The 27,978-nt window shown below is 44.0% G+C and overlaps 1 protein-coding gene across 2 annotated transcripts in view; it reads right to left on the bottom strand.

Annotated features, from left to right (window-relative positions):
- The window catches only part of TUBGCP4 (tubulin gamma complex associated protein 4), a 38,626-nt gene extending 19,667 nt beyond the window's left edge, over window positions 1-18,959 (bottom strand). Inside the window, exons 1-7 of one of the 2 annotated variants that reach the window (XM_044981141.1) lie at window positions 18,736-18,959; window positions 18,537-18,665; window positions 15,068-15,190; window positions 14,405-14,458; window positions 13,416-13,472; window positions 9,307-9,386; window positions 7,878-8,079 (exon numbers count right to left, since the gene is read on the bottom strand). In XM_044981141.1, coding sequence (XP_044837076.1) covers window positions 7,878-8,079; window positions 9,307-9,386; window positions 13,416-13,472; window positions 14,405-14,458; window positions 15,068-15,190; window positions 18,537-18,665; window positions 18,736-18,813 — 723 coding nt within the window. In that variant the 5' untranslated portion in view covers window positions 18,814-18,959. The remainder of the gene's footprint in view (window positions 1-7,877; window positions 8,080-9,306; window positions 9,387-13,415; window positions 13,473-14,404; window positions 14,459-15,067; window positions 15,191-18,536; window positions 18,666-18,735) is intronic. The other variant, XM_044981140.1, reaches the window with a different exon arrangement.
- Window positions 18,960-27,978: the final 9,019 nt, after the last annotated feature.

Genomic DNA, 27,978 nt, shown 5'->3' with positions numbered 1-27,978 from the left:
TAATTTTTGTCTTTGGCTAAATCCCTCTTAGGTCCGTCCATCTGTGTGTAAGCTACGCTAAGTGTGGTTTGGTCCCGCTCTAGTCTCCCACTAGTGGCTGGATCAACTAGAACTTTGACTCTGCTACTGCTTCTAAGCAATCCCCATACACACCACACTTTGGTAACAATGCCCCAGTCAAGCCCTCTGAATGGAATCTGGGAATGCTGGATCTTAAAACAGAGGCCTCTACTGTTTGAGCTAAAGGACCAAGTTCATTACTTTGAATTCAGTACCACACTCAAACCTTGCCGGTCTAACTGCTAGAGAAGGACAAAGAGCCATACTGTGCTAGGCTGCATAACAGTACACTTTACTTGCTGTATTCAGTGTTGTGCACAAGTGAAGATGATGATGTGGAAAAATTCTATCAGGAGCTTGAGGAAACCCTCGCTCAAAAATCCATATATACGATTGTGAAGGCAGACTTCAATGCCACGGTCGGAAAGGGAAAGACGGCGACAAGTTCACTGGAAGTTATGACATCAGCGAATGGAATCCATGAGGAGAGCGCCTGGCAACTCTGGCGAAGACTGAAGAAATGTTCATTGATAACACCTGGGTTAAGAAGGCTAAGAGGAGGTGGACATGGATCGCACCCAATGCAAAGAATAAGAACGAGATCGACTATATTCTGATTGATCAGCCGCGCATCGTACAAGACATTTCAGTAGTGCCATCATTCAACACCGGTGGTGACCATCACTTGCTCAGAGCGAGGCTCAACTTCAACAAAAAAGGTGGAAAAAAAAAAGCGCTACAGATGGCAAATCAGAGACTGCAGCCGAAAATATTCAAGGCAATCCCGAAAGCAAACATTTCCAAAGAAGACTGGAGCCTCATAGATAGCAAAGTTTCTGTAGTCCTCATTGCAGTTGATAAGCTAAGGCAATGCATGAAATTAGCCTAGAAAGAAAGACCAAAAAGAGCAAAGGGAAGAATCTCAGAGGAAACAAGGAACTTGTTAGAGAAGAAAACTAAAGGAGGACTTTGAGAAGTACTGAAATGAAAGGCTCTTAAAGACTGCTAAAGATTGCAGAAGCCTCAAAAAATGCAAATGGGAATTGACGCTGAACAGTTGACAATAATGGTGCTGAAGAACAAGGACAGAAAAGCAGTAATTGACAGAACAGGGATGGAAACGGTCTCCAAAGATTTCTACACTGAACGGTTCGCGTCTCAAATAAATATCACGCTACCAACACTTCAAGAGACCAACGAGCGCATACTCCTCGTCCTCATCAGCAAAGTCTGGCATACTGTTTATCAAATGAAGGAAGGAAAAGCTCCAGGAAAAGACGACTTACAACTGAGATAAGAGCTAAAGGCCAAGACCTCTGGTAAACCCTTGCTCAACGGTTTAGTCTTACTTGGAAATGCAAAAATACTCTCTAGCTGGAAAAAGTCCAACATCATTTTGCTGTACAAGAAAGGTGATCGCGAAGATCTGAAGAACTATCGTCCAATATGCATCCGAGGGTGCTGAGGGAACTGGCTGATGTGATTGCAGAGCCATTGGCCATTATATTTGAAAACTCATGGCGATTGGGGGAAGTCCCGGACGACTGGAAAAAGGCAAATATAGTGCCCATTTTTAAAAAAGGGAAGAAGGAGAACCCATGGAACTACAGATCAGTCACAGCCTCACCTCAGTCCCTGGAAAAATCATGAAGCAGGTCCTCAAGAAAACCATTTTCAAGCACTTGGAGGAGAGGAAGTTGATCAGGAACAGTCAACATGGATTCACCAAGGGCAAGTCATACCTGACCAACCTGATTGGCTCTGTAGATAAGGGAAAAGCAATGGACGTGATATCTTGACTTTAGCAAAGCTTTTGATATGGTCTCCGACAGTATTCTTGACAGCAAGTTAAAGTATGGGCTGGATGAATGGACTATAAGGTGGATAGAATGCTGGCTAGATTGTCAGGCTCAGTGGGTAGTGATCAACAGCTCGATGTCTAGTTGGCAGCCGGTATCAAGCAGAGTACCCTGGGGACTGGTCCTGGGGCCGGTTTTGTTCAATATCTTTATTAATGATCTGGATAATGGGATGGATTGCACCCTCAGTAAGTTCGCAGATGACACTAAGCTGGGGGGAGAGGTAGCTACGCTGGAGGGTAGGGATACGGTCCAGAGTGACCTAAACAAATTGGAGAATTGGGCCAAAAGAAATCTGATGAGACTGAACAAGGACAAGTGCAGAGTCCTGCACTTAAGACAGAAGAATCTCATGCACCACTACAGGCTCGGGACCGACTGGCTAAGCAATTCTGCAGAAAAGGACCTAGGGATTGCAGTGGATGAGAATCTGGATATGAGCCAGCAGTGTGCCCTTGTTGCCAAGAAGGCTTACAGTATATTGGGCTGCATTAGTAGGAGTATTGCCAGCAGATCGAGGGATGGCTAACCTAGTGAGGAGGGCTTTAAACTAGGTTCGACGGGGACAGGTGAGCAAAGTCCACAGGTAAGTGGGGAACATGGAGACCTGGGAGATGGGTCGGAAACAAGAGGGAGCGTGGGTTATAATGGCAGAGAGAAAGGAGGGTCAGGGCAAAACTGGGAGGCAAGATCAAACCAGTATCTTAGATGCCTATATACAAATGCGAGAAGTATGGGTAATAAGCAGGAAGAACTGGAAGTGCTAATAAATAAATACAACTATGACATTGTTGGCATCACTGAAACTTGGTGGGATAATACACGATTGGAATGTTGGTGTGGATGGGTACAGCTTGCTCAGGAAGGACAGACAGGGAAAAAAGGGAGGAGGTGTTGCCTTATATATTAAAAATGTACACACTTGGACTGAGGTGGAGATGGACATAGGAGACGGAAGTGTTGAGAGTCTCTGGGTTAGGCTAAAAGGGGTAAAAACAAGGGCGACGTTGTGCTAGGAGTCTACTACAGCCACCTAACCAGGTGGAACAGGTGGATGAGGCTTTTTTTAAACAACTAACAAAATCATCCAAAGCCCAAGATTTGGTGGTGATGGGGGACTTCAACTATCCAGATAAATGTTGGAAAAATAACACCGCGGGGCACAGACTATCCAATAAGTTCTTGGACTGCATTGCAGACAACTTTTTATTTCAGAAGGTTGAAAAAGCTACTAGGGGAGAAGCTGTTCTAGACTTGATTTTAACAAATAGGGAGGAACTCGTTGAGAATTTGAAAGTAGAAGGCAGCTTGGGTGAAAGTGATCATGATTTATTTTATTTATTTATTTAAATCATAGAGTTTGCAATTCTAAGGAAGGGTAGAAGGGAGTACAGCAAATTAGAGACAATGGATTTCAGGAAGGCAGATTTTGGTAAGCTCAGAGAGCTGATAGGTAAGGTCCCATGGGAATCAAGACTGAGGGGGAAAACAACTGAGGAGAGTTGGCAGTTTTTCAAAGGGACACTATTAAGGGCCCAAAAGCAAGCTATTGCGCTGGGTAGGAAAGATAGAAAATGTGGCAAAAGACCACCTGGGCTTAACCATGAGATCTTGCATGATCTAAAAAATAAAAAGGAGTCATATAAAAAATGGAAACTAGGACAGATTACGAAGGATGAATATAGGCAAACAACACAGGAATGCAGGGGCAAGATTAGACAGGCAAAGGCACAAAATGAGCTCAAACTAGCTATGGGAATAAAGGGAAACAAGACGACTTTTTATCAATACATTAGAGGCAAGAGGAAGACCAAGGACAGGGTAGGCCACTGCTCAGTGAGGAGGGAGAAACAGTAACAGGAAACTTGGAAATGGCAGAGATGCTTAATGACTTTTTTGTTTTGGTCTTCACCGAGAAGTCTGAAGGCATGCCTAACATAGTGAATGCTTATGGGAAGGGTGTAGGTTTAGAAGATAAAATAAAAAAAAACAAGTTAAAAATTACTTAGAAAAGTTAGATGCCTGCAAGTCACCAGGGCCTGATGAAATGCATCCTAGAATACTCAAGGAGCTAATAGAGGAGGTATCTGAGCCTCTAGCTATTATCTTTGGAAAATCGTGGGAGACGGGAGAGATTCCAGAAGACTAGAAAAGGGCAAATATAGTGCCCATCTATAAAAAGGGAAATAAAAACAACCCAGGAAACTACAGACCAGTTAGTTTAACTTCTGTGCCAGGGAAGATAATGGAGTAAGTAATTAAGGAAATCATCTGCAAACACTTGAAAGGTGGTAAGGTGATAGGGAATAGCCAGCATGGATTTGTAAAGAACAAATCGTGTCAAACCAATCTGATAGCTTTCTTTGATAGGATAACGAGTCTTGTGGATAAGGGAGAAGCAGTGGATGTGGTATACCTAGACTTTAGTAAGGCATTTGATACGGTCTCGCATGATATTCTTATCGATAAACTAGGCAAATACAATTTAGACGGGGCTACTATAAGGTGAGTGCATAACTGGCTGGATAACCATACTCAGAGAGTAGTTATTCATGGTTCCCAATCCTGCTGGAAAGGTATAACAAGTGGGGTTCCGCAGGGGTCTGTTTTAGGACCGGCTCTGTTCAATATCTTCATCAACGACTTAGATATTGGCATAGAAAGTACACTTATTAAGTTTGCAGATGATACCAAACTGGGAGGGATTGCAACTGCTTTGGAGGACAGGGTGATAATTCAAAATGATCTGGACAAATTGGAGAAATGGTCTGAGGTAAACCGGATGAAGTTTAATAAAGACAAATGCAAAGTGCTCCACTTAGGAACAATCAGTTTTACACATACAGAATGGGAAGAGACTGTCTAGGAAGGAGTACGGCAGAAAGGGATCTAGGGGTTATAGTGGACCACAAGCTAAATATGAGTCAACAGTGTGATGCTGTTGCAAAAAAAGCAAACGTGATTCTGAGATGCATTAACAGGTGTGTTGTGAGCAAGACACGAGAAGTCATTCTTCCGCTCTACTCCACGCTGCTTAGGCCTCAATTGGGGTATTGTGTCCAGTTCTGGGCACCGCATTTCAAGAAAGATGTGGAGAAATTGGAGAGGGTCCAGAGAAGAGCAACAAGAATGATTAAAGGTCTTGAGAACATGACCTATGAAGGAAGGCTGAAAGAATTGGGTTTGTTTAGTTTGGAAAAGAGAAGACTGAGAGGGGCCATGAGAGCAGTTTTCAGGTATCTAAAAGGGTGTCATCAGGAGGAGGGAGAAAACTTGTTCACCTTAGTCTCTAAGGATAGAACAAGAAGCAATGGGCTTAAACTGCAGCAAGGGAGATTTAGGTTGGACATTAGGAAAAAGTTCCTAACTGTCAGGGTGGTTAAACACAGGAATAAATTGCCTAGGGAGATTGTGGAATCTCCATCTCTGGAGATATTTAAGAGTAGGTTAGATAAATGTCTATCAGGGATGGTCTAGACAGTATTTGGTCCTGCCATGAGGGCAGGGGACTGGACTCGATGACCTCTCAAGGACCCTTCCAGTCCTAGAGTCTATGAATCTATAAGTGATTATTCCCCTCTATTCGGCACTGGTGAGGCCACATCTGGAGTATTGCGTCCAGTTTTGGGCCCCACACTACAGAAAGGATGTGGATAAATTGGAGACAGTCCAGTGGAGAGCAACGAAAATGATCAGGGGGCTGGGGCACATGACTTATGAGGAGAGGCTGAGGGAACTGGGATTGTTTAATCTGCAGAAGAGAAGAATGAGGGGGGATTTGATAGCTGCTTTCAACTACCTGAAAGGGAGTTCTAAAAAGGATGGATCTAGGTTGTTCTCAGTGATGGCAGATAACAGAACAAGGGGCAATAGTCTCAAGTTGCAAGGGGCGGGGGGAGGTCTAGGTTGGATAATAGGAAACAATATTTCACTAGGACGGTGGTGAAGCACTGGAATGGGTTCCCTAGGGAGGTGGTGGACTCTCCTTCCTTAGAGGTTTTTAAGGCCCAGCTTGACGAAGCCCTGGCTGGGATGATTTAGTTGGCGTTGTTCCTGCTTTAAGCAGGGAGTTGGACTAGATGACCTCCTGAGGTCTCTTGCAACCCATATCTTTTATGATTCTAATATGCTTGCTCTCACATGTCTACAAGCTGTTCACCAAAGTCATAACAAACCAGCTCTCACAGAAATTGGACAAACAGCAGCCAACAGAGCAGGCAGATTTTCAGAGGAATTTTAGCACACTAGAACATATCTTCACTATAAACCAGCTATTGGAGTGCTCAAGGGAATATAAATTCCCTTTATGCATTGCCTTCAATGATTATGAAAAAGCGTTCAACAGCATACAGATCAGTGCTGAAAGCTCTTGTAGAGCAGGGCATTGACTCAAAGTACTAAAGGAAGCAAACTCTGACTGCACCCTGGATATAACTCTGTTCAACACTCCCCTTCGCATCCCAGTCAAAAGAGGTGTGAAGCAAGGAGACACGATTTCACCGAAACTCTTCACAGCCTGCCTCGAAATGGTAATGAGGGAGATGAATTGGAAGGGTGAAATTAGCATCAATGGAGAGCAGTTAAACCACCTCAGATTCATGGACGATATCATGTTAATTGCTGAAAACACCATCAAACTACAGAAAATGCTGCGAGAACTCAACACAAAAGGACCGCTCTAAAATGAAATTTATGTAGTCTGATCCCTTGCCAAAAGCCCAAATAGTCAAGGAGAATAAATAGAAGATGAGCTATATGTTTATTTGGGCCAAGAAATGAACATGTGCCATAATCAGAAAGGCAAACTCTCGCAAAGAAAGAAAACTGGTTGGCACACATTCAGTTCTATCAAGGATGTCCTCCAAGGAAAAATCAATAAGGCAACATGTTCTGTCCTCTTGAACTCAACAGTACTGCTGGCAATGTTGTACAGCAACAAAACCTGGGTACTGACAAAGATAGAGGAGCAACAACTGTCTATCATGGAGTGGGTGGTGGAAAGAATTTTGGGGATTTCAACCTGTGACCAAGTCCCCAATGAAGTGATCAGACAGCAGACTGGAGTGCAGGACGTCGTTGTTGAAAGCAGGTACAGTAAAATGTGATGGGCCGGACATATAGCGAGGCTCACTAGCAATTGATGGACTGCAGCTGTCACCGAGTGGTACCCACAGGAACTGAAACAACCACTCGGACGACCTCCAAAGAGATGGGAAGATTTTATTGTGAAAAGGCATGGCTGCACATAGAGAAGGCAGGCCAGGATAAGAGAAGAATGGAAGATGTGTTGTGATCAGCGCAATCTATATGAGGGCTGACGGACCGATCAAGATGATGCAGTGTTGGTCCCAGGATATTAAAGACACAAGGTGGGTGAAGTTATAACTTTTACTGGACCAACTTCTGTTGGTGAGACAAGCTTTTGAGCTTATAGAGAGCTCTTCTTCAAGTCTAAGAAAGGTGCTGAAGTGTCACAGCTAACTACCTTTCCCAGACCTGAAGAACTGTGTATAGCTTGAAGTTGGTCCAGTAAAAGATATTACCTCACCCACCTCCACACTTTACTTGCTGTAATTTGATCCTTTCTAATGGCTTCACTAGAATTGAATCTCCCTTTTCTGAAGGATATCTGCTTAGTCTGAACCTCATGGACTTAGCCATTTATCCATGCTAAACTTTTCTCCTTTTCTTACTTTCCTGCTTCCTTTCTTGTTTGATACATGTGTGCCTTGTGTGGCACAATGCTTAAAACATTCCATATCTCCCATCTCTGTGACCTCACCAGTCCTTTTTGCCTAGTTTGTAGCTGCATATTAGAGTATCTCATTGATTTGTCATCTTACCATGGCTCATTAATGCCTGTTAAGTCATGGCTCTTTCATTGAACCAGAAAAAGACAGATTTCTGACTACATTCTCTAATGTTCTGAGAATGCCATGCTTTGACCTGCAATCTCACCAGGTCCTGCAGCTCTCGCAGCTGTTTTCCTGTTAGTCCCCCAATTCCCAGGTCATCATCCTCTTCTTCAGGCTGGGCAGGGACATTCCCAGAAGATGGGCCCTGTTTAACAAAGAACTCTTCGTGTTGATCCAGGAGCAGTCCATGCAGCATCCAGGCAGAGAGCTGCTTATACATGACTCCATGACATACAGCCAGGATCCTGGGGACCAAGCATAATGGAAAGTGAAAGAGGGCAGTGTATATAACAATCAGAACGAAATACGCATGGTGAGAGCTGAAGTGCTAACAAGTGAAATTTGCTCATGGAGGAAAGTGAATGGCTTTGAGTGTGCCATTAAAATACTGTTTGTATACCTCCCTCACAGGAAGTAGGATCAAACTAAAGTATCCAATATATTAGCTTATCACTGCTCCTACTCACTTAGCTGCCATCTTAGGGGGGGGGAGGGATAGCTCAGTGGTTTGAGCATTGGCCTGCTAAACCCAGAGTTGTGAGTTCAATCCTTAAGGGGGCCAATTAGGGATCTGGGGCAAAAATCAGTACTTGGTCCTGCTAGCGGAGGACTCGATGACCTTTCAAGGTCCCTTACAGTTCTAGGAGATAGGATATCTCCATTAATTTAATTTAATTTAGCAGCGCCACGATCTGCACCTTGACAGTCAGTGCTCTAATTTCCTACTCCAAGGGAACCCATTTCTAGTAATATTCATCCAATCAAATCTCCCCATGTCTGAATCTCCAATCTATGTTCCAGGGGGTCAACTGACACAATGGAACTTCTTCCAGTGCAACTTCCATACAAATTGCATTAGGTAAGGGGAAAAGTGCGGGGGTGTGGGACAGAAAGACTTACAAAGCCATCCCTAAGCCAGTCAACTGGTCCCTCATTGGCAGTCTCAGCAGAGAGGCCAGGGAGCGTAAACCCCCATCTTCCGTAGGAAATGCCTCACAAGCTCAGCAGTGAGATTGAGTTGATCACAACACGTCTTCCATTCTTCTCTTATCCTGGCTTTCCTTCTCTGTGTGCGGCCATGCCTTTTCACAATGTGTAGGGTGCCCAGAGAGCAAATGTGAAAAATCGGGACGGGGTGGGGGGTAATAGGAGTCTATATAAGAAAAAGACCCAAAAATCAGGACTGTCTCTATAAAATTGGGACATCTGGTCACCCTAGATAAATAGCAGTTCAGTGTGTGAAGGAAGCTTGTAATGCAGCTGTCTATGTTGTACTTATCCTGTACATAAACAGAGGATTTGAGCCTTCAGGGCTGTCAGCGCAGCATTCCACTCCTGCCTTTCAGACTGCACAGGGCTCTTGTTAGACATATCTCTATTTGCTATAGCTAGAGAGAGAAGATATTTTGGCACTAACTCCAGCTGTTACAAGAGCATAATAGCCAAGCAGTAGTAGTAGTGAATCTCCTTACTTTTCCAGTGCACTACGCACAGGGGGCAGCCCCCCACAGCTGTGTTTATGGACAGTCTCCAAGAGCTGACAGCCATGAATCTGCAGAAGAAACAAAGTGGTCAAACTGGATTTGCAGTGAGAAATCTTCACTTGATTCTGTACCGAAGTTTCAGATGTTCAAATGCTACATTACAGCTGAATGTACAAAGAAGGCTTTACAATGATATGGGAAATGGTGCACGGTGCAAGGGAAATGGGTCCCAGTGAGAACTGGAAGGGAGGGGAAATATGGATAGTAATTCCATGCTCGAATAATAAGGATATTGCAGTAGGGATACATTACCGACCACCTGACCAGGATGGTGTTAGTGACTGTGAAATGCTCAGGGAGATGAGAGAGGCTCAATAATAATGGGGGATTTCAACTACCCCCATATTGACTGGGTACATATCACCTCAGGAAGGGGTGCAGAAATAAAGTTTCTTGACCCCTTAAATGACTGCTTCTTAGAGCAGCTGGTCCTGGAACCCACAAGGGGAGAGGCAATTCTTGATTTAGTCCTAAGTGGAGCACAGGATCAGGTCCGAGAGGTGAATATAGCTGAACGGCTTGGTAATAGTGACCATAATATAATTAAATTTAACATCCCTGTGGCGAGGAAAACACCACAGCGGCTCAACACTGTAGCATTTAATTTCAGAAAGGGGAACGACACACAAATGAGGCGGTTAACCAAACAGAAATTAAAAGGTACAACACCAAAAGTAAAATCCCTGAAATCTGCATGGAAACTTTTAAAGACACCATAATAGAGGCTCAACTTAAATGTATACTCCAAATTAAAAAACATAGTAAAAGAACCAAAGAAGAGCCACCGTGGCTAAACAAAGTAAGAGATGCAGTGAGAGGCTAAAAGGCATCCTTTAAAAAGTGGAAGTTAAATCCTAGTGAGGAAAATAGAAAGGAGCATAAATTTTGGCAAATAAAGTGTAAAAATATAATTAGGAAGGCCAAAAAAGAATTTGAAGAATAGCTAGCCAAAGACTCAAAAAGTAATAGCAAATTTTATTTAAGTACATCAGAAGCAGGAAGCCTGCAAAACAAACAGTGGAGCCACTGGATGATCAAGATGCTAAAGGTGCACTCAAGGACAATAAGCCCATTGCGGAGAAACTAAATGAATTCTTTGTATCGGTCGTCACGGTTGAGGATGTGAGGGTGATTCCCAAACCCGAGCCATTCTTTTTAGATAGCAAATCTGAGGAACTGTCCCAGACTGAGGTGTCAGAGGAGGTTTTGCAACAAATTGATAAACTAAACTTTAATAAGTCACCAGGACCAGATGGTATTCACCCAAAAGTTCTGAAGGAACTCAAATGTGAAATGGCAGGACTACTAACTGCAGTCTGTAACCCAGGGGTTCTCCAACTGGGGGTTGGGACCCCTCAGGGAGTCACACGGTTATTACATGGGGGGTCGTGAGCTGTCAGCCTCCACCCCAAAACTTTGCCTCCAGCATTTATAATGGGGTTAAATATGTAAAGAAGTGTTTTTAATTTAAAAGGGGGGGGGTCGCACAGTGGCTTGCTATGTGAAAGGGGTCACCAGTACAAATGTTTGAGAACCACTGCTGTAACCTATCATTTAAATCAGCTTCTGTAGCAAATGACTGGAGGATAGCTAATATGATGCCAATTTTTTAAAAGGGCTCTAGCGGTGACCCCGGCAATTACAGGCGGTGAGCCTGACTTCAGTACAAGGCAAACTGGTTGAAATACAGTAAAGAACAAAACTGTCAGACATATAGATGAACATAATTTGTTGGGGAAGCGTCAACATGGTTTTTGTAAAGGAAAATCATGCCTCGCCAACCTACTAGAATTCTTTGAGGGGGTCAACAAGCATATGGACAAAGGGGATCCAATAGATATAGTGTATTTAGATTTTCAAAAAGCCTTTGACAAGGTCCCTCACCAAAGGCTCTTAAGCAAAGTAAGCTGTCATGGGATAAGAGGGAAGGTCCTCTCATGGATTGGTAATTGGTTAAAAGATAGGAAACAAAGGATAGGAATATATGGTCAAGTTTTCAAAATGGAGAGTGGTAAAGAGTGGTGTCCCCAGAGATCTGTACTCGGGCCAGTCCTATTCAACATATTCATAAATGATCTGGAAAAAGAGGTAAACAGTGAGATAGCAAAATTTGCAGATGATACAAAACTACTCAAGATAGTTAAGTCCCAGGCAGACTGCAAAAAGTTACACAAAAGAATCTCTCCAAACTGGGTGACTGGGCAACAAAATGGCAGATGAAACTCAATGTTGATAAATGCAAAGTAATGCACATTGGAAAACATAATCCCAACTATACATATAAAATGATGAGGTCTAAATTAGCTGCTACCACTCAAGAAAGAGATCTTGGAGTCATTGTGGATAGTTCACTGAAAACATTCAATGTGCAGCGGCAGTCAAAAAAAGCAAACAATACTGGGAATCATTAAGAAAGGGATAGATAAGAAGACAGAAAATATCATATTGTCTTTATATAAATCCATGGTACGCCCACATCTTGAATACTGGGTGCAGATGTGGTCACCCCATCTCAAAAAAGATATATTGGAATTGGAAAAGGTTCAGAAAAGGACAAAAAAATGACTAGGGGAATGGAACAGCTCCCATATGAGGAGAGTGTAATAAGATTGGGACTTTTCGGCTTGGAAAAGAGACGACTAAGGGGGCATAGAATAGAGGTCCATAAAATCATGACTGGTGTGGAGACAGTAAATAAGGAAGTGTTATTTACTCCTTCTCATAACACAAGAACTAGGGGTCACCAAATGAAATTAATAGGCAGCAGGTTTAAAACAAACAAAAGGAAGTATTTTTTCCACACCATGCACAGTCAACCTGTGGAACTCCTTGCCAGAGGATGATGTGAAGGCCAAGACTATAACAGGGTTCAAAAAAGAACTAGATAAGTTCATTGAGGATAGGTCCATCAATAGCTATTAGCCAGGATGGGCAGGGATGGTGTCCCTAGCCTCTGTTTGCCAGAAGCTGGGAATGGGCGACAGGGGATGGATCACTTGATGATTACCTGTTCTGTTCATTACCTCTGGGGCCCTGGCATTGGCCACTGTTGAAAGACAGGATACTGGGCTAGATGGACCTTTGGTCTGACCCAGGATGGCCATTCTCATGTTCTTATATAAACCTTCCTCCCACACCCCACATAAGGGCCCAGCAGACTTGTGGACTCCAACACACAAGTTCTCCCATAACCCCGTTACTGGCTAGAGGACATTTCATGGATTGTGAAGTCAGAAATCCTGCTTCTCCTGCCTTGTCTTTGGGATTTGTAAGACTCAAGAAAAAGAAATCCCAGTCACCAATACACAATAAAGGTGGCAAATGTGCTCCATACTTTTCTACTGTGAATTAAATGTGATCAAAGACAAGGGCTCTCTGCAGTCCCACCCCCGCAAACTCATCTGCTTCCATCCTTGCTCCAAACTTTTCCCTCTGTTTCTCCATTCAAACCTGTCTCAGAATCTCTTTCCCCAACCACAGAAATGCACAACCTTCCATTCCCACCAGCTCCAATTACAGCCTTACCAGCTCACCCCCCTATACTCCGCCCCCATTTTCTGTAAATTACAAAGGGGAAAATAAGGGAATTTCATATCAGTGCACAAGCTTCATGCTGCTGGGCTACCTCCACCATACAATTTTTCCGCCTTAGTCTCTCCATCTATTTATGTAAGTGACACCAAATGAGCACTGTCCAAGGTGCCTCACTGACATCAGTGAAAAAAAACAATCCATAGCCAGTAATTATATAATCTGCCCCATACGCAGGGAGCACATATGGATGGTTCTGACCACCCCAGTGCCTCGTTCTTGCTGATCCTCAAAAACCTTCCCTGGCCTGAATCACGCAGTCTTCAGGAGGAAGATATAAACTCTGAAAAAGGAAAGCAAATGTTTCCTGAGGAGCCCCATCTATCTTCTCCTACAAGCTCTGTCAAACATCTAGTGTCATTTACACCATCATGCAATTTTAACTGAAGGGAATGGACGGGAACAACAGATTCTGCTACAGAGAAACCAGCTCCCATTTACTATACCTTCTGGGTCTTGATCTGCTCCACCACAACCATCACTGAGGGGAAGAGGAGTTGGAACTGCAAAGCAAGGACCAACATGTAAAAATAGGCTTCTAAGTAGCGATATGTAGGGATGGGGCATTTAGGGGCTAGTAGGGATGGCAGCTGGTTGTGGTGGTTTATCAGTCTATCACCTCACTGGCCCCACTTAGTGTTCTGGATGTCCCTGGAAGAGAGACCATGGCTTCTGCAGAGATGAGATGATGATTATACCAGGATACTGGTGATGTTACTCTACCTTAACGTTAGCAACTAGACTGAACAGTGGAGGTGATGCTTATCCGGAGATTCTCTGGTCACTTAGTAAGATTGTCATGGATGACATGAGTTGTGCCAGTGTGCTAGAAGTGCTGTCTAGGTGGGTACTGAAGTCTCTCAAGATGATAAATTTAGAGGACTCTAATTTGAAGATAGGAAGAGCTGCACTGGCTTCCCTCTATGTTGCAGCTAAACTCTAAATGGGACTTTTGAAGGTAGAGAGAAACTGTTGGATGGTTAAAGGGGGAGCTATTATATCCCTGACAAGGCAATGATGCGTGCCTCCCCAGCTGACATCTAGTCAAAAAGGTTCCATGGCCACATACGTAGGCACATGACCCCAACAGCTGCGCTCCGTGGTGAAAAGGTCATTAAAGAAAACAAATGGGTTTGTAATCTGAGAGCTAGAGCTGCTTAAAGTCAAGTGCAGACTGTAGCGTTCCTAACATTTCTGAAGTGTGATGCATGCTACCAGCTATTTCAATTTTGCATGAAGGTGGAAATTGGAAAGGAAAATTTTCTTACAAGTATAACTACACCATATTAAAAGCTAAAGATGACATAAACACAACTTTAAGGCTTGTAATTTAAGTGTACAAACATCAGAAATTGAAGTTTTAGTAACAAGGTAGCTCTGCAACATTTCACATGCTGTATATACCAGTAGTAAGATGACAACAAATGCAACATACCTGATCCAGGGAGTAGTTAATGTGGGAGATGGAGAGGTGAGGGTCAGCCAGGAACTGCAACCACAACAGAAAAGTTAGTACAAACCAAAATAAGCCTCTAATCGGTAGCACTAAACCTTGGTGGAAAAAGGTAAAGAGCAAAACTGTACCCTCAGAAGTCCTGATAACATAGATCTTTTCACAAAAACTTTTGAATCATATCCCCCTTCAGGCTGTTACTTATGATGAGAGTGAGCAGCCCATGCAATCACTGGGCATTGACTCAAAGTGAATCTACCCAAGAGATGGTGTGATGCCTACCAACTTGGCTGACACACCACAGATTTAACCTAGGACTTTCAGAGCTATAAGCGCGAGTCTCTACAGCTTGACCTAGAGAATGAGGATCTGAATCTGAGGACTCAAACACTTGCATTCTCTGTGGATCTGACATAGTGGACCAGACATAGAGGAGGATATGTAACATATTGACCAGTGGGTTACAGTGGAACCTCACAGCAGCAATTTGGAAGACACCCCTGCAGTGGAAATGAAAGATTCCATCCCATCTTTGGCTGCTTCTTGTTATCTTTTTTGTTACTGAAGAGACAAGTTCCCACTGCACAGTATTTCAGTTCATAACATTCACTAGAGCGCAGCTTCTTCCAGTTTTCTCCCCCTTACCTCCTGCTCCAGGTCAAGCAATGCCTGTCGGTAGGGCTGCAGCACTGAATCGAGCCCTGTACAGAAGGCCCGCAAGTAAATCCCATGTAACCCACACTGGTTCTGCTGGGAAGGGTGATGATCCTAAAATCAAACAGTAAGTTTTGAATTAGCCCCAGTACATTGGTGAGTGGACTGGGGACTAAGGCCCAGATCCCTGAGATATTTAGGCACTTAGCTCCCATTGATTTCAACCTTCAGCACCTAAATATCTTTGAGGAGCTAGGCCTAAGTGACTCAGTGGATAGAGGTGTTCACCACTAGGTCACAATCCAAATAAAAATAGTGAAGCCCATCTTAAACAACCACTTAAAGTACCAAAAAATCAGCTGTTAATCGGAGGTGGGTCAGCTGGCAAAGATGGAGCAGAATTGTATTCAGTCCATTTGGATATACAAGTAAGGAACTCTTGAGACAGAAGATTGCATAATACAATGGCGATCTGTACATTTCACTGTTACTTTATGCTGACATGTGTTCTGTTCACAAGTGGATCTGTTCACAAGTGGATCTCAAACTACTTTGCAAACTGTAACAAAGCCTTGCCATCCCTGTGGGATAAGTGAGCATTATCCTTATTTTACAAATCCAGCCAGTCTGTTAACGATTTCTTGTTACTATCTATTTTAAGGCTTCTTTTTTTTTTTTATAAACCAGAATAAGAGATGAGTCCAGTTTTGAATATGTAAGTATCCATATCATGCCATCATACATAGCCTCCTGCCTCTATCTATTTAAGGGGTTTCTATACAATCATCATGGTAATATTTAAGCACCTCTCAGATAAATTTACGTTTGCACTGTAAAGCCAGTAGTGGATTCGTGAGTCATTTGCTCTTCTCTCTTCCCTGCTAGAAAAGGCTACTTGGCATGCATATGTATGTTTCTCCCCCATCAGTCTCCTCCTCCCTCTCTCCCCCTCCCAATTAATTTGGCTAAGGTGGAAAGATGTGAAATTGTATTCTGGAAAGCAGTGTCTCTGAAAAATATGTGGAGGGTCATTGTAGATAACCAACTGCACATGACCTCTCTATGCAATGCTGTTGCAAAAAGGGCTAACAATACTTGGATGTATTAACACAGGAATGAGGCACAGAAGTAGGGAGGTAATATTGCCTCTTTACATGGCATTGGTGAGCCTACTACTGCAATACAGTGTCCTGTTATGGTATCCACTTTAAAAAAGGATGTGGTCTAGAAACCTTGGTTTAATATTAAAAGCTAGAGAGAAACTTGATACATGTAGCTTATCAAAGCGATATTTAAGAGACAACTCTATCAGTCTATAGTTACCTACACAGGAAGAAGGCAACTAATAATAGAGGGCTCTTTAAACTAGTGGACCAAGGCATTACATGATCCAGTGGCTAGAAGCTGAAGTCAGCAAAGTTCAAAAAGGAAAAGAAATGCACTTTTTTAATGAAAGGGTAATTCACCACTGAAACAGATTACCAAGGGACGTGGTGGATTCTTCATCACGGACTTCTAAAAAGATCTGCTCTAGATCAATGCAGAAATCACTGGGTTAAATTCTATAATCCATGTTATGTAAGTAATGAGATTAGAGACACAATGGTCTTTTCTGGCTTTAACACATATGAATTAGTTGAAAAGGAGTATCTTGATGACCTATTGACATTAAGACCGCATGGACCATGAAGACCAAAATCTTTTCTTAGCACTGTAGGTAGTTAATCCAGTTCAAGACTGAGATACACTGGTAAGGGAAAATATGGAGGAATGTTTGTACCACATTTTCTGGGCGGTACCTATTGTGTGGCTAAAGGACTGCCGTCTCCAAGACTGTCTGCCAGCTTTCTCCAGTAATTTTTTTTAGGACCTCAAAGGCTGAAACGGGACCCTGGTGTTTAGAATGAAAATGCAAGTTAATAAGCTTTATCAAGACAAAGTAATCCTACCCCTCTAATATTCATTCCCTTTGTTCTGACATTCTCATTTCTACACCCTGGTTGTTTGTTCCATTGCAGTGAAGGCTTCAATGAGCACAGAGGGCCTCTAATTAGATTTCTGCAGCTCTATCCAAATTTATGCTTGCAAATCTTTTAATCCATTTCATTAAACGAGACTGAGCTGCTCCATGCAGACAGCATCAGCCTTCAAGAGCAAGCTAGGTTGATGCACAAATGCAGAGAGAAGCAAGCTGAGTGACCTTGACTGAGGGGAAGAGAAAGTGTGCCTCAGAGGGACTTTACAGACTTCACAGTTCAACTGGTTATGGAAGAGTCATCCACTGCATAAGACAGAGAGCTACACGTCCCCTCACCTTGTATCTCCAACACACTCATCCTGTGGTTTCACATCTTTGCTCTTTCTACCTCCCCATTCTAGACACTGCCAAATAAGTTATTTAAACAGAGCAGTGAGGTATATAAACCATATTGGGGGGAGGGCTAGCTCAGTGGTTTGTGCATTGGCCTGCTAAACCCAGGGTTGTGAATTCAATCCTTGAGGGGGCCACTTAGGGATCTGGGGCAAAAATTGGTCCTGCTAGTGAAGGCAAGGGGGCTGGACTCAATGATCTTTCAAGGTCCCTTCCAGTTCAAGGAGATTGGTATATCTCCTATTATTATTTATTTTTTTATAGCAGGAAGGAACACATTTTTAAGATTACTACCTAAATGAGTTTTAATTGTTTACTGAAATTTCATTACTCTGAATGTACAAGTCTAACATACAACTAGAGAGGGTTTCACAATGCTATTTTTAGTGTGAACCTAACCTGGAAAGAGTAAAAAGGTAGTGGCATAAATTTCAGAGTGGGAGCTATTACTTCTTACAGAAAGTAGTTCTATAGTACAATCATGAGTTACTGAGTAAGTAAAGTTGGGAAAGCTTTTTCCATGGATAATTTTAAAGTCTTGCGGAGAGAAAGCCATTTTGTCCTTTCTGAAGTCTATTTTTTCATAGCAATATTGTCCCATCCTGAGGCAGCTTAGTTAATAGATTTTGCTTTGAAAAATTAGTTTAGCCATAAGTGTTTCTCTATCCTTTCATTTTGGAGGCTTAAGACCTAATTCAGCCCTGGTACAAGCACCACCCACTGACTTCAAATGAGAGGTGGGGGCTCTGGAGTGCTGAAGCGGGCTGTCTTTCTCATTGGGCAGATCTTTCTGGAAACACAATGTGATGGGTTTGTTTATTGCACATTAGCAAACTGAAGGACTATTTTCTAGTAGGGTAACAAGTTAATAAGCCTCTGGGGTAGGCCTCACATTGTATACACAATAATCAGTGTATTATGGAGTTTAATTACAGGCACATCCAGACCGGTGTGAGAGGTAGGGGCCACTCCCCCCCACACACCCCGCAGGGGGCCGAGTCCTGACGCCACTGAGGGCTCAGGGGATGGAGAAGGAGCGCGGCCTTCCCCGGAAGGGAGAACTCAGCCCCTCGGCCCGCCCGCCCGCACCTGCTGCTGCACGTGGCCCGTGTACTGCTCGATGAACTCGGTGAAGCGAAGGTAGTCGGTGCCGAGGCGGCAGAGCCGGTTCAGGACGCTGCTCTCGCTGGGGTGCAGGAACGGCAGCTCCTGGGACACCTGCGGAGAAGCGAAGCCGGGTGAGCGCGCGGTATGGGGGGGAGGCGGGGGGGCCCGGTCCGGGTGGTACCTGGAGGCCGCTCCTCTTGCTCCAGGTGAACGCGGCCCCGGGGTACCCGCTCAGCGCCAAGAGCAGCTCGTGAATCATCCTGCGAGTTGGAACCAGCGACCGCCCGGTTCCACGCGCCCAGCGAGCTCCGCAACCCCCTGGGAAGCGTAGTTCCGCTGCTCCCGCAAAGGCCACTGGGAAGTGTAGTTCCGCTCCTCTCACCGACCGAAGGGAAAGGCTGCTCCCGCAAAGGCCACTGGGAAGTGTAGTTCCGCTCCTCTCACCGACCGAAGGGAAAGGCTGCTCCCGCAAAGGCCACTGGGAAGTGTAGTTCCGCTCCTCTCACCGACCGAAGGGAAAGGCTGCTCCCGCAAAGGCCACTGGGAAGTGTAGTTCCAGACCAAGGCTCGTGCGAAACAGCCGTTCAGCTCCCGCTCGCCCTTCGAAGAACCCCGGGCTGTGGGCGATCTCCACAGTGACAGAGCCTGTGTGGGGACTGTCCTGACCGCCGCCATGGCCACCCCGCCGGTGAGAGGATCCTCTGGGGGAAAAGGACTTTATTTTTACTTAGCATGGGAACCAGGGACGGTGCAACCATGTAGGCGACTTAGGCGGTCGCCTAGGGCACTAGGATTTGGGGGGCGCCATTTTCTTTGGCAGCAACCGCGGCAGCCGGATATTCGGCCGCCCCGGTCGCCGCTGGCATTTAGGCGGACGGAGCTGGGGCTCGGGAGCGCTGGGAGGGCCGCCTGCAGCAAGTAAGGGGGGGCGGCACGCAGGGGAACTCCCCGCCCCAGCTCACCCCTGCCCCGCCTCCTCCCTGAGCACGCCGTGGCTGCTTCACTTCTCCTGCCTCCCAGGCTTGCGGCACCTAAGCTGATTGGCACCGCAAGCCTAGGAGGTGGGAGAAGTGAAGCAGCGACGGCGTGCTCGGGGTGGAGGCGAGGCAGGGGTGAGCTGGGGCGGGGAGTGGGGAGCTGCCGCAAAGGGGGCGCCTCAGGGCGGAGAGGGGGAGCTGCCACGGGGGGGCGCCTCAGGGCGGGGGCACCGGGGGGGGAGGGCACAAGGTGGAAGTTTCGCCTAGGGCGCGAAACATCCTTGCACCGTCCCTAATGGGAACCAATTTGTTGGAACTCCAGAGAAATCTGCCCTTCCTGCAGTCAGGAAGCTGCAGCTCCAGAGGGGAACCAGTGTGGCCAACTCCTGAGATTTTGTCACAATTCTTGTCATATTTGGGACCGTTCTTAAAGCCCCAGCTGCTGGCATTGAAGATTGTGTGAGTATCTCAGCTTTCATTTAAGAAAAACATTCTAGCCCTCGTGGTTGCAGGAAAAGCTTCAAAATGTGAAGCAGGTGCCCCCAGAGCACAGAAACCAGAAGGCAAATAAAACACACCCCAAATTTATTATTTTTTTTAAAAAAATCATAGTTTTTAAAATCTCATCATTTTGGGGGGGTTGACTCAAGAGCTTTGAATGGCTGGGTTTGATGATACTGGGAAACTTCTGAGATGTCTGTAACAGCCAAAAAAAAGGCTTTGGGGGAAGGAACCCCTTCCCAACACCTGTAACTGCAAATCATAGAATATCAGGGTTGGGAGGGACCTCAGGAGGTCATCTAGTCCAGCCCCCTGCTGAAAGCAGGACCAATTCCCAACTAAATCATCCCAGCCAGGGTTTTGTCAAGCCTGACCTTAAAAACCTCTAAGGAAGGAGAGTCCACCACCTCCCTAGGGAACCCATTCCAGTGCTTCACCACCCTCCTAGTGAAAAAGGTTTTCCTAATATCCAACCTCCCCCACTGCACCTTGAGACCATTACTCCTTGTTCTGTCATCTGCTACCACTGAGAACAGTCTAGATCCATCCTCTTTGGAACCCCCTTTCAGGTAGTTGAAAGCAGCTATCAAATCCCTCCTCATTCTTCTCTTCTGCAGGCTAAACAATCCCAGTTCCCTCAGCCTCTCCTCATAAGTCATGTGCTCCAGCCCCCTAATGATTTTTGTTGCCCTCCCCTGGACTCTTTCCAATTTTTCCACATCTTTCTTATAGTGTGGGGCCCAAAACTGGACACAGTACTCCAGATGAGGCCTCACCAATGCGAAATAGAGGGGAATGATCACGTCCCTCGATCTGCTGGCAGTGTCCCTACTTATACAGCCCAAAATGCCGTTAATCTTGGCAACAAGGGCACACTGTCGCCTCATATCCAGCTTCTTGTCCACTGTAACCCCTAGGCCCTTTTCTGCAGAACTGCTGCCTAGCCATTCAGTCCCTAGTCTGTAGCAGTGCATGGGATTCTTCCGTCCTAAGTGCAGGACTCTCTGCACTTGTCCTTGTTGAACCTCATCAGATTTCTTTTGGCCTAATCCTCTAATTTGTCTAGGTCCCTCTGTATCCTATCCCTACCCTCCAGCGTATCTACCACTCCTCCCAGTTTAGTGTCATTTGCAAACTTGCTGAGCGTGCAGTCCACGCCATCCTCCAGATCAGTAATGAAGATATTGAATAAAACCAGCCCAAGGACCGAGTCCGGTTGATACCGGCTGCCAACTAGACATGGAGCCATTGATCACTACCCGTTGAGCCTGACGATCTAGCCAGCTTTCTATTCACCTTATAGTCCATTCATCCAACCCATACTTCTTTAACTTGCCGGCAAGAATACTGTAGGAGACCGTATCAAAAGCTTTGCTAAAGTCAAGGAATAACACGTCCACTGCTTTCCCCTCATCCACAGACCCAGTTGTCTTGTCATACAAGGCAATTAGGTTAGTCAGGCATGACTTGCCCTTGGTGAATCCATGCTGGCTGTTCCTGATCACTTTCCTCTCCTCTAAATGCTTCAGAATTGATTCCATGATTTTTCCAGGGACTGAGGTGATGCTGACTGGCCTGTAGTTCCCCAGATCCTCCTTCCCTTTTTTTAAAGATAGGCACTACATTAGCCTTTTTCCAGTCATCTGGGACCTCCCCCGATCGCCATGATTTTTCAAAGATAATGGCCAATGCCTGAGCAATATATACTCCTCCCTGGTCATTTGTCCAATCTTCCACTTCTTGTAAGCTTCTTTTTTGCGTTTAAGATTAGCACGGATTTCACTGTTAAGCCAAGCTGGTCGTCTGCCATATTTACTATTCTTTCTACACATCAGGGTAGTTTGTTCTTGTAACCTCAATAAGGATTCTTTAAAATACAGCCAGCTCTCCTAGACTCCTTTGACCCTCATGTTATTCTCCCAGGGGACCTTGCCCATCAGTTCCCTGAGGAAGTCAAAGTCTGATTTTCTGAAGTCCAGGGTCCATATTCTGCTGCTCTCCTTTCTTCCTTGTGTCAGGATCCTGAACTCGACCATCTCATGGTCACTGCCTCCCAGGTTCCCATCCACTTTTGCTTCCCCTACTAATTCTTCTTGGTTTGTGAGCAGCAGGTCAAGAAGAGCTCTGCCCCTAGTTGGTTCCTCCAGCACTTTCACCAGGAAATTATCCCCTACACTTTCCAAAAACTTCCTGGATTGTCTGTACACCTCTGTATTGCTCTCCCAGCAGATATCAGAGTGATTAAAGTCTCCCATGAGAACCAGGGCCTGCAATCTAGTAACTTCTGTTAGTTGCCGGAAGAAAGCCTCATCCACCTCATCCCCCTTGTCTGGTGCTCTATAGCAGACTCCCACCACAACATCACCCTTGTTGCTCACACTTCTAAACTTAATCCAGAGACTCTCAGGTTTTTCTGCAGTTTCATACCGGAACTCTGAGCAGTCATACTGCTCTCTTACATACAATTCAACTCCCCCACCTTTTCTGCCCTGCCTGTCCTTCCTGAACAGTTTATAGCCATCCATGACAGTACTCCAGTCATGTGAGTTATCCCACCAAATCTCTGTTATTCCAATCACATCATAGTTCCTTGACTGTGCCAGGACTTCCAGTTCTCCCTGCTTGTTTCCCAGGCTTCTTACATTTGTGTATAGCACTTAAGATAACTCGCTGCTTGTCCCGCTTTCTCAGTCTGAGAGAGGAGTCCTCCCCTCTTGTGTTCCCCTGCTCATGCTTCCTCGTGGTGTGCCATCTGTGAGTATCAGACCTTGGAGATTCCTCATTGCCTGTAAGCATTGGGCTGGTGAGATCCCACACTGGACATGAGTGTCGGGGATCCTACACCCCAAATCAGTACTCCCTATGGTGTATCATGCAGTGAGAATTTACACACACACACGGCCTATGAGTCAATGGGGATTTACACTGAGTGTATCAGAAAGTGGTTCCCACCAGGCATTACAGGCAGTAGGATTCACCTTGTGCGTTAGGCAGCTATTGTTGTATTCTTTCTGCTGGGTCATGCTGGTACTTGAGCAGAAGGGTAAAGTGTACTTCCTTAATAAAAATAATTTGCATTTTACAGCACCATTTCATCCTGATTAGTCTGAAATCACTTCTTAATCAATGTATACCATAGATCTAGCAACCTTTAGATGCAACAGTATACAACAGGGGTGGCCAGCCTGTGGCTCCGGAGCCACATGCACCTCTTCAGAAGTTATATGCGGCTCCTTGTATAGGCACTGACTCCAGGGCTGGAGCTAGAGGCACCAGCTTTCCAGTGTGCTGTGGGGTGCTCACTGCTCAACCCCTGGCTCTGCTATTTATCTACTAGATGCTATTTAACATCCTCTTTAGTTACAAATGAAAAGTACTTCATCATACTCATGTGATATGAGTATATCATCCTGCTTCTTTCCAAATACAGAACAGAAATAATGATGGAACACTTCTGCCTTTTCTGCATCATTATTGACAAGTTTACCATTTTCATCTAACAATGGACCTTATGCCATTAAGATTTTCTTTATTCCTGTCATACTTTAGAAAAATCTTTTGGTTGTCCTTAGCCCTGCCAGCCGTGGATTTTTCCTTGTTGTCTTTACCTTCCTTCAATTTTCCGCATTTCATTACTTATAATTTATACTGATTACTATCTGCTTAACCTGTTTTCCATTTGTTATGAATAGGGTTTTTTTTAAATTTCTAATTGCTGCCTTCACTTCCCCTCTTAATCAGGGTGGGCTTTTAGCCAAATTGTCCTCTGAGGTGATTGTGGAATTGTAGCTCTTTGGCCATCTAGTAAGCTCTTCTTAACCCCCAGTTTTCCTTTAAAATTTTCTGTCTAAATTTTTCCTCCCAATCAATTTTGTGTATAATTTTTCTCAGTTTGGGGGGCAGTTAGTCCTTTCGAAGCATCAAGTATATTCATTACTGGTTGGAACTGTCCTCTCCTTGCCCATAATGAATATAATCGGCTCATGATCACTGGTCCCTAGGCAACCACCAACTTCCAGTCCAGTGATTTATTCATCTGTATCCATCATAGTGAAGTCTAAAATAGAGTTATCCCATATTGGATGCAATACCTGTTGTGTTAGAAAATTATAATCTATAATTTTTAGAAATGTAAATGTTGTTTTACCACTGGCTGCATGAGACTTCCAGAATGTGTCTCCCAGATTAAAGTCTCCCATCATAATACAGTTTTTCTTTCCACACATTACATACAGGTGCATAAAGAATAACTCATCCAATTCTTTGGTTTGATTTGGTGATCTGTAAGGCTACGATTTTGTCATGGATATTTTTAGTAAAAATCAGGTACAGGTCATGGGCAATAAACAAAAAGTCATGAAAGCCATGACCTGCCTCTGACTTTTACTAAAAACATCCCTGACAAAATGGGGAGGGAGGAGGGTCCTGCACCCTTCTGCAGCAGTTGGGAGCTGCAGGGACCCCATTGACCAGTAGCTGGGAGGGGTCCCCCCACTGCCCTGTGGGGGGGATCAGGGAGCTGCAGGGGGCCCCCTGCCAGCGCGGAGCAGCTCTGGGGTCCCTCTGCTGCTGCCAGCTGGGAGCTTCAGAGGGCTCTCCCACAGCCACTGAGCAGCTCTGGGTCCCTCTGGTGTCGTCTGAGAGCTGCTGGGGTACCCTGCCTGCAGTGGGGACCCCTGCCAGTGATGGCAGCTGGACAGCTTAGGGGTCACTGCCAATGGCGGTAGCTGGTCACTTGCGGGAGGTCCCCATGAGAGGGTCCTCTGCTGTCCACGGTGCTGGGCTGGGCTGCTGCGGAGTCCCCCTTTGCCAGCAGTAGCTGGTCAGCTGCGGGCCCCCATTATCACGGAGGTCGCTGGAAGTCACAAATTCCGTGACTTCAGCAACCTCCGTGACATAATCTTAGCCTTAGCGATCTGTAACAGACCACCACCAGTGCCTCTCCTGGGTTTTGTTAGCGACTACACTGATCCATAGATTCATAGATTATAAGGCCAGAAATGACCACTGTGATCATCTAATCTGCCCTCCTGTATAACACAGGCCATAGGATTTTCCTGAATTAATTCCTGTTTGAACTACAGGATATCTTCTAGAAAAGCATCCAATTTTTATTTTAAAATGTACTGTGGTAAATTGTTCCCATGGTTAATCACCCTCACTGTTAAAAATGTGTGCCTTAATTCTAGTGTTGTTGACCTAAGGAAGAGCTCTGTGTAGCTTGAAAGTAGTCTGTCTTTCACCAACAGAAGTTGGTCCAATAAAATATATTCTTGACTCTGCCTTATTTCTATCTCTATTTTTCTAGGTTCAATCTCCAGCCACTAGGTCTTGTTATACCTTTCTCTGCTAGACTGAAGAGCACTTTATTATCAAATTTCTGTTCCTCATGTAGGTATTTTACAGACTGTGCTCAAGTTACCCATTAACCTTTTCTTTGTTAAACTAAATTGATTTCCTTGACTCTTTCACTATAGGGGTATTTTCCAGTCCTTTAATCATTCTTGTGGCCTTTCTCTGAATCCTCTCCAATTTATCAACATCCTTCTTATGTTGTGTACACCAGAACTGGACACACTATTCCTGTAGCAGTTACACCAGTGTCAAATACAAAGGTAATATAACTTCTTTTCTCCTACTTGATATTCCCATTTATATACCCAAGGATCACATTAGCCCTTTTGGCTACAGCATCACATTGTGAGCTCATGTTCAACTGATTATGCATCATGACCCCCAAAGTTCTTTTAAGTCACAGCTTGCTAGATTAGAGTCCCTCATCCTGTAAGAATAGCTTATGTTCTGATGTATGACTTTACTTTTGGCCATATTAAAACACATATTGTTTGCTTGTGCCCAGTTTACCAAGATATCAAGATCACTCTGTATTGTTGCCCTGGCCTCTTAATTATTTACCACTTCCAATATCTGTCACCAGCAAATTTTATCAGTAATGATTTTCTGTTTTCTTCCCGGTCACTGATAAAAATGTTCTTGGCCCTAAGCTATTTAACCATTCCCAACAGGACTCCATTAGAAACACACACACACACACACACACACACACAAGTTCATAGATTTATTGGTTCAAAGGCAAGAAGGGACCATTGTGATCACATAACTTCTCCAAAATAATTGCTAGAGCACAGCTTTTTAAAAAAATCCAATCCTGATTTAACAGTTGTCAGAGATAGAGAATCTACCATGACCCTTGGTAAATTGTTCCAATGCTTAATTACTCTCACCATTAAAAATGTATGCCTTAATTCCAATCTGATGAATAGGGCCCTAGCATGGCACATCATTGTTACATAAAAGCACTCTATCTCTCACACACAATCAATTTTAGACATAATTCTGGAGTCATCACTAGTATTCCATCAGGCTACATACATCGGGGAAGCAAAACATATGTCTTTATGCTGATAAAACTTCCACTGAAGTTGTAATTTTGCCTGAGTAAGGATTGGGATATTTGGCCTTGGCACTTGCTGTTCGTCACTGACATAGATATCATATTACAATGTTGGATCAATAAAACTGTAGTATGTGGAGTTTTATGCCCCTACCAAGTTCATATGTGTGTTCACGTAGTTTATGAATATAGGGCTTTATCCTGCACCATAACTTGTGCACCCAAAGGTGGGATTTAATTATAACCTGAATTTAAATATCATCTATATTAAATTATAATGATTGTACTATAAATCAAGATAGCTTCAGCCCTAAAGAGGCTGATGGATTAATGGTTGATCTAAGGCCATCTTGTCCAGTGAAAAGAGACATCTTTACTCTAGAAATCTCAAATATAAATATGAGTTACCCACAAGCAGAAACAAACACACAATAGCATTCTTCAGTAAAACACATATGGCATTCTCAGTCCTCGCTGATCCCAGATGCAGTGCATGTCAAGAAGAAGACTTCTGATAGCAGAGGGATGTTTAGTTTGGCAGACATAGTCATAACAAGATCAAATGGTTGAAAACAAACTAGAGAAATTCAAACTCGAAATAAGTCACAAACTTTTAACAGTGAGGATAATTAACCTTTGGAACAATTTACCTAGGAATGGGATGGATTCTCAATCACTTGAAGCATTTATAGCAAATTGGATGCTCGTCTAAAACATATGCTTCAGTTCTTCCAGAAGTTATGGGCTTGATGTGGGAAGGACTTGGTGAAATTCTATTCTCTGTGTTATGTAAGAGGTCAGGCTAGATTGTCATAATGTTGTCTTCTAGCTTTAAAATCTGTGAATTTATATTCATTTTCACTTCATATGCTTCCAGTTACAAATTTTCTTGTTTGCAATCTTTTTTCCATTTCAGTACACAGAACTTACCCAAACTAACAAACCAACCCTGTATTAAAAGAATGTTATTGAAGTTGCAAAGTCAAGCACTCCAAAGTTAGGAAATAGCAGAATTAAAGTTACCTGTGGAACCCTAATTCTGCATGGTTGTATATAAGCCTAATGCATTTTAACAGCACCCCTGCCAAGTTTCAAGTTCTTGCTGAAAATAATGGAGGCACTACAGCTCTTCAAAAAATGGTAAGACAAAATTATAATAGAAAGTGCTAAGCAATGTAAATATAGGATTTGTTACTGCCCCCCTATTATAACTGGTATGTTGCCATCCTATTACGTTACATGATTACATTGAGTTAATTCTATTAAATATTTGGATTCATCTATGAAAATCTATGAAAAAAATCTTCATTTCCCGTTAACTTATTATGCTTTGATCTTTAATAAGTGTTGTGAAGCCTTACCTCTGTGGTCTTCATTCCTAATCTGAGGACAAATGCAGAGGGAGAAGAAATATTTTACAAAGGAGATAAGTATTTTACATGGATAGATTATTGACTAAACAGAAAAAAACACAACAACAAAGACAAAGCAGTGCGTGTCAAGCACAGTTAAAGAGGATTTGGTTTCTTTT

The sequence above is a fragment of the Mauremys mutica genome, chromosome 11 (assembly GCF_020497125.1).
Source record: "Mauremys mutica isolate MM-2020 ecotype Southern chromosome 11, ASM2049712v1, whole genome shotgun sequence".
Taxonomy (NCBI): domain Eukaryota; kingdom Metazoa; phylum Chordata; order Testudines; family Geoemydidae; genus Mauremys; species Mauremys mutica.
The sequence above is the reverse complement of the archived record's forward strand: the minus strand, read 5'-3'. Positions and strand labels throughout refer to the sequence as shown.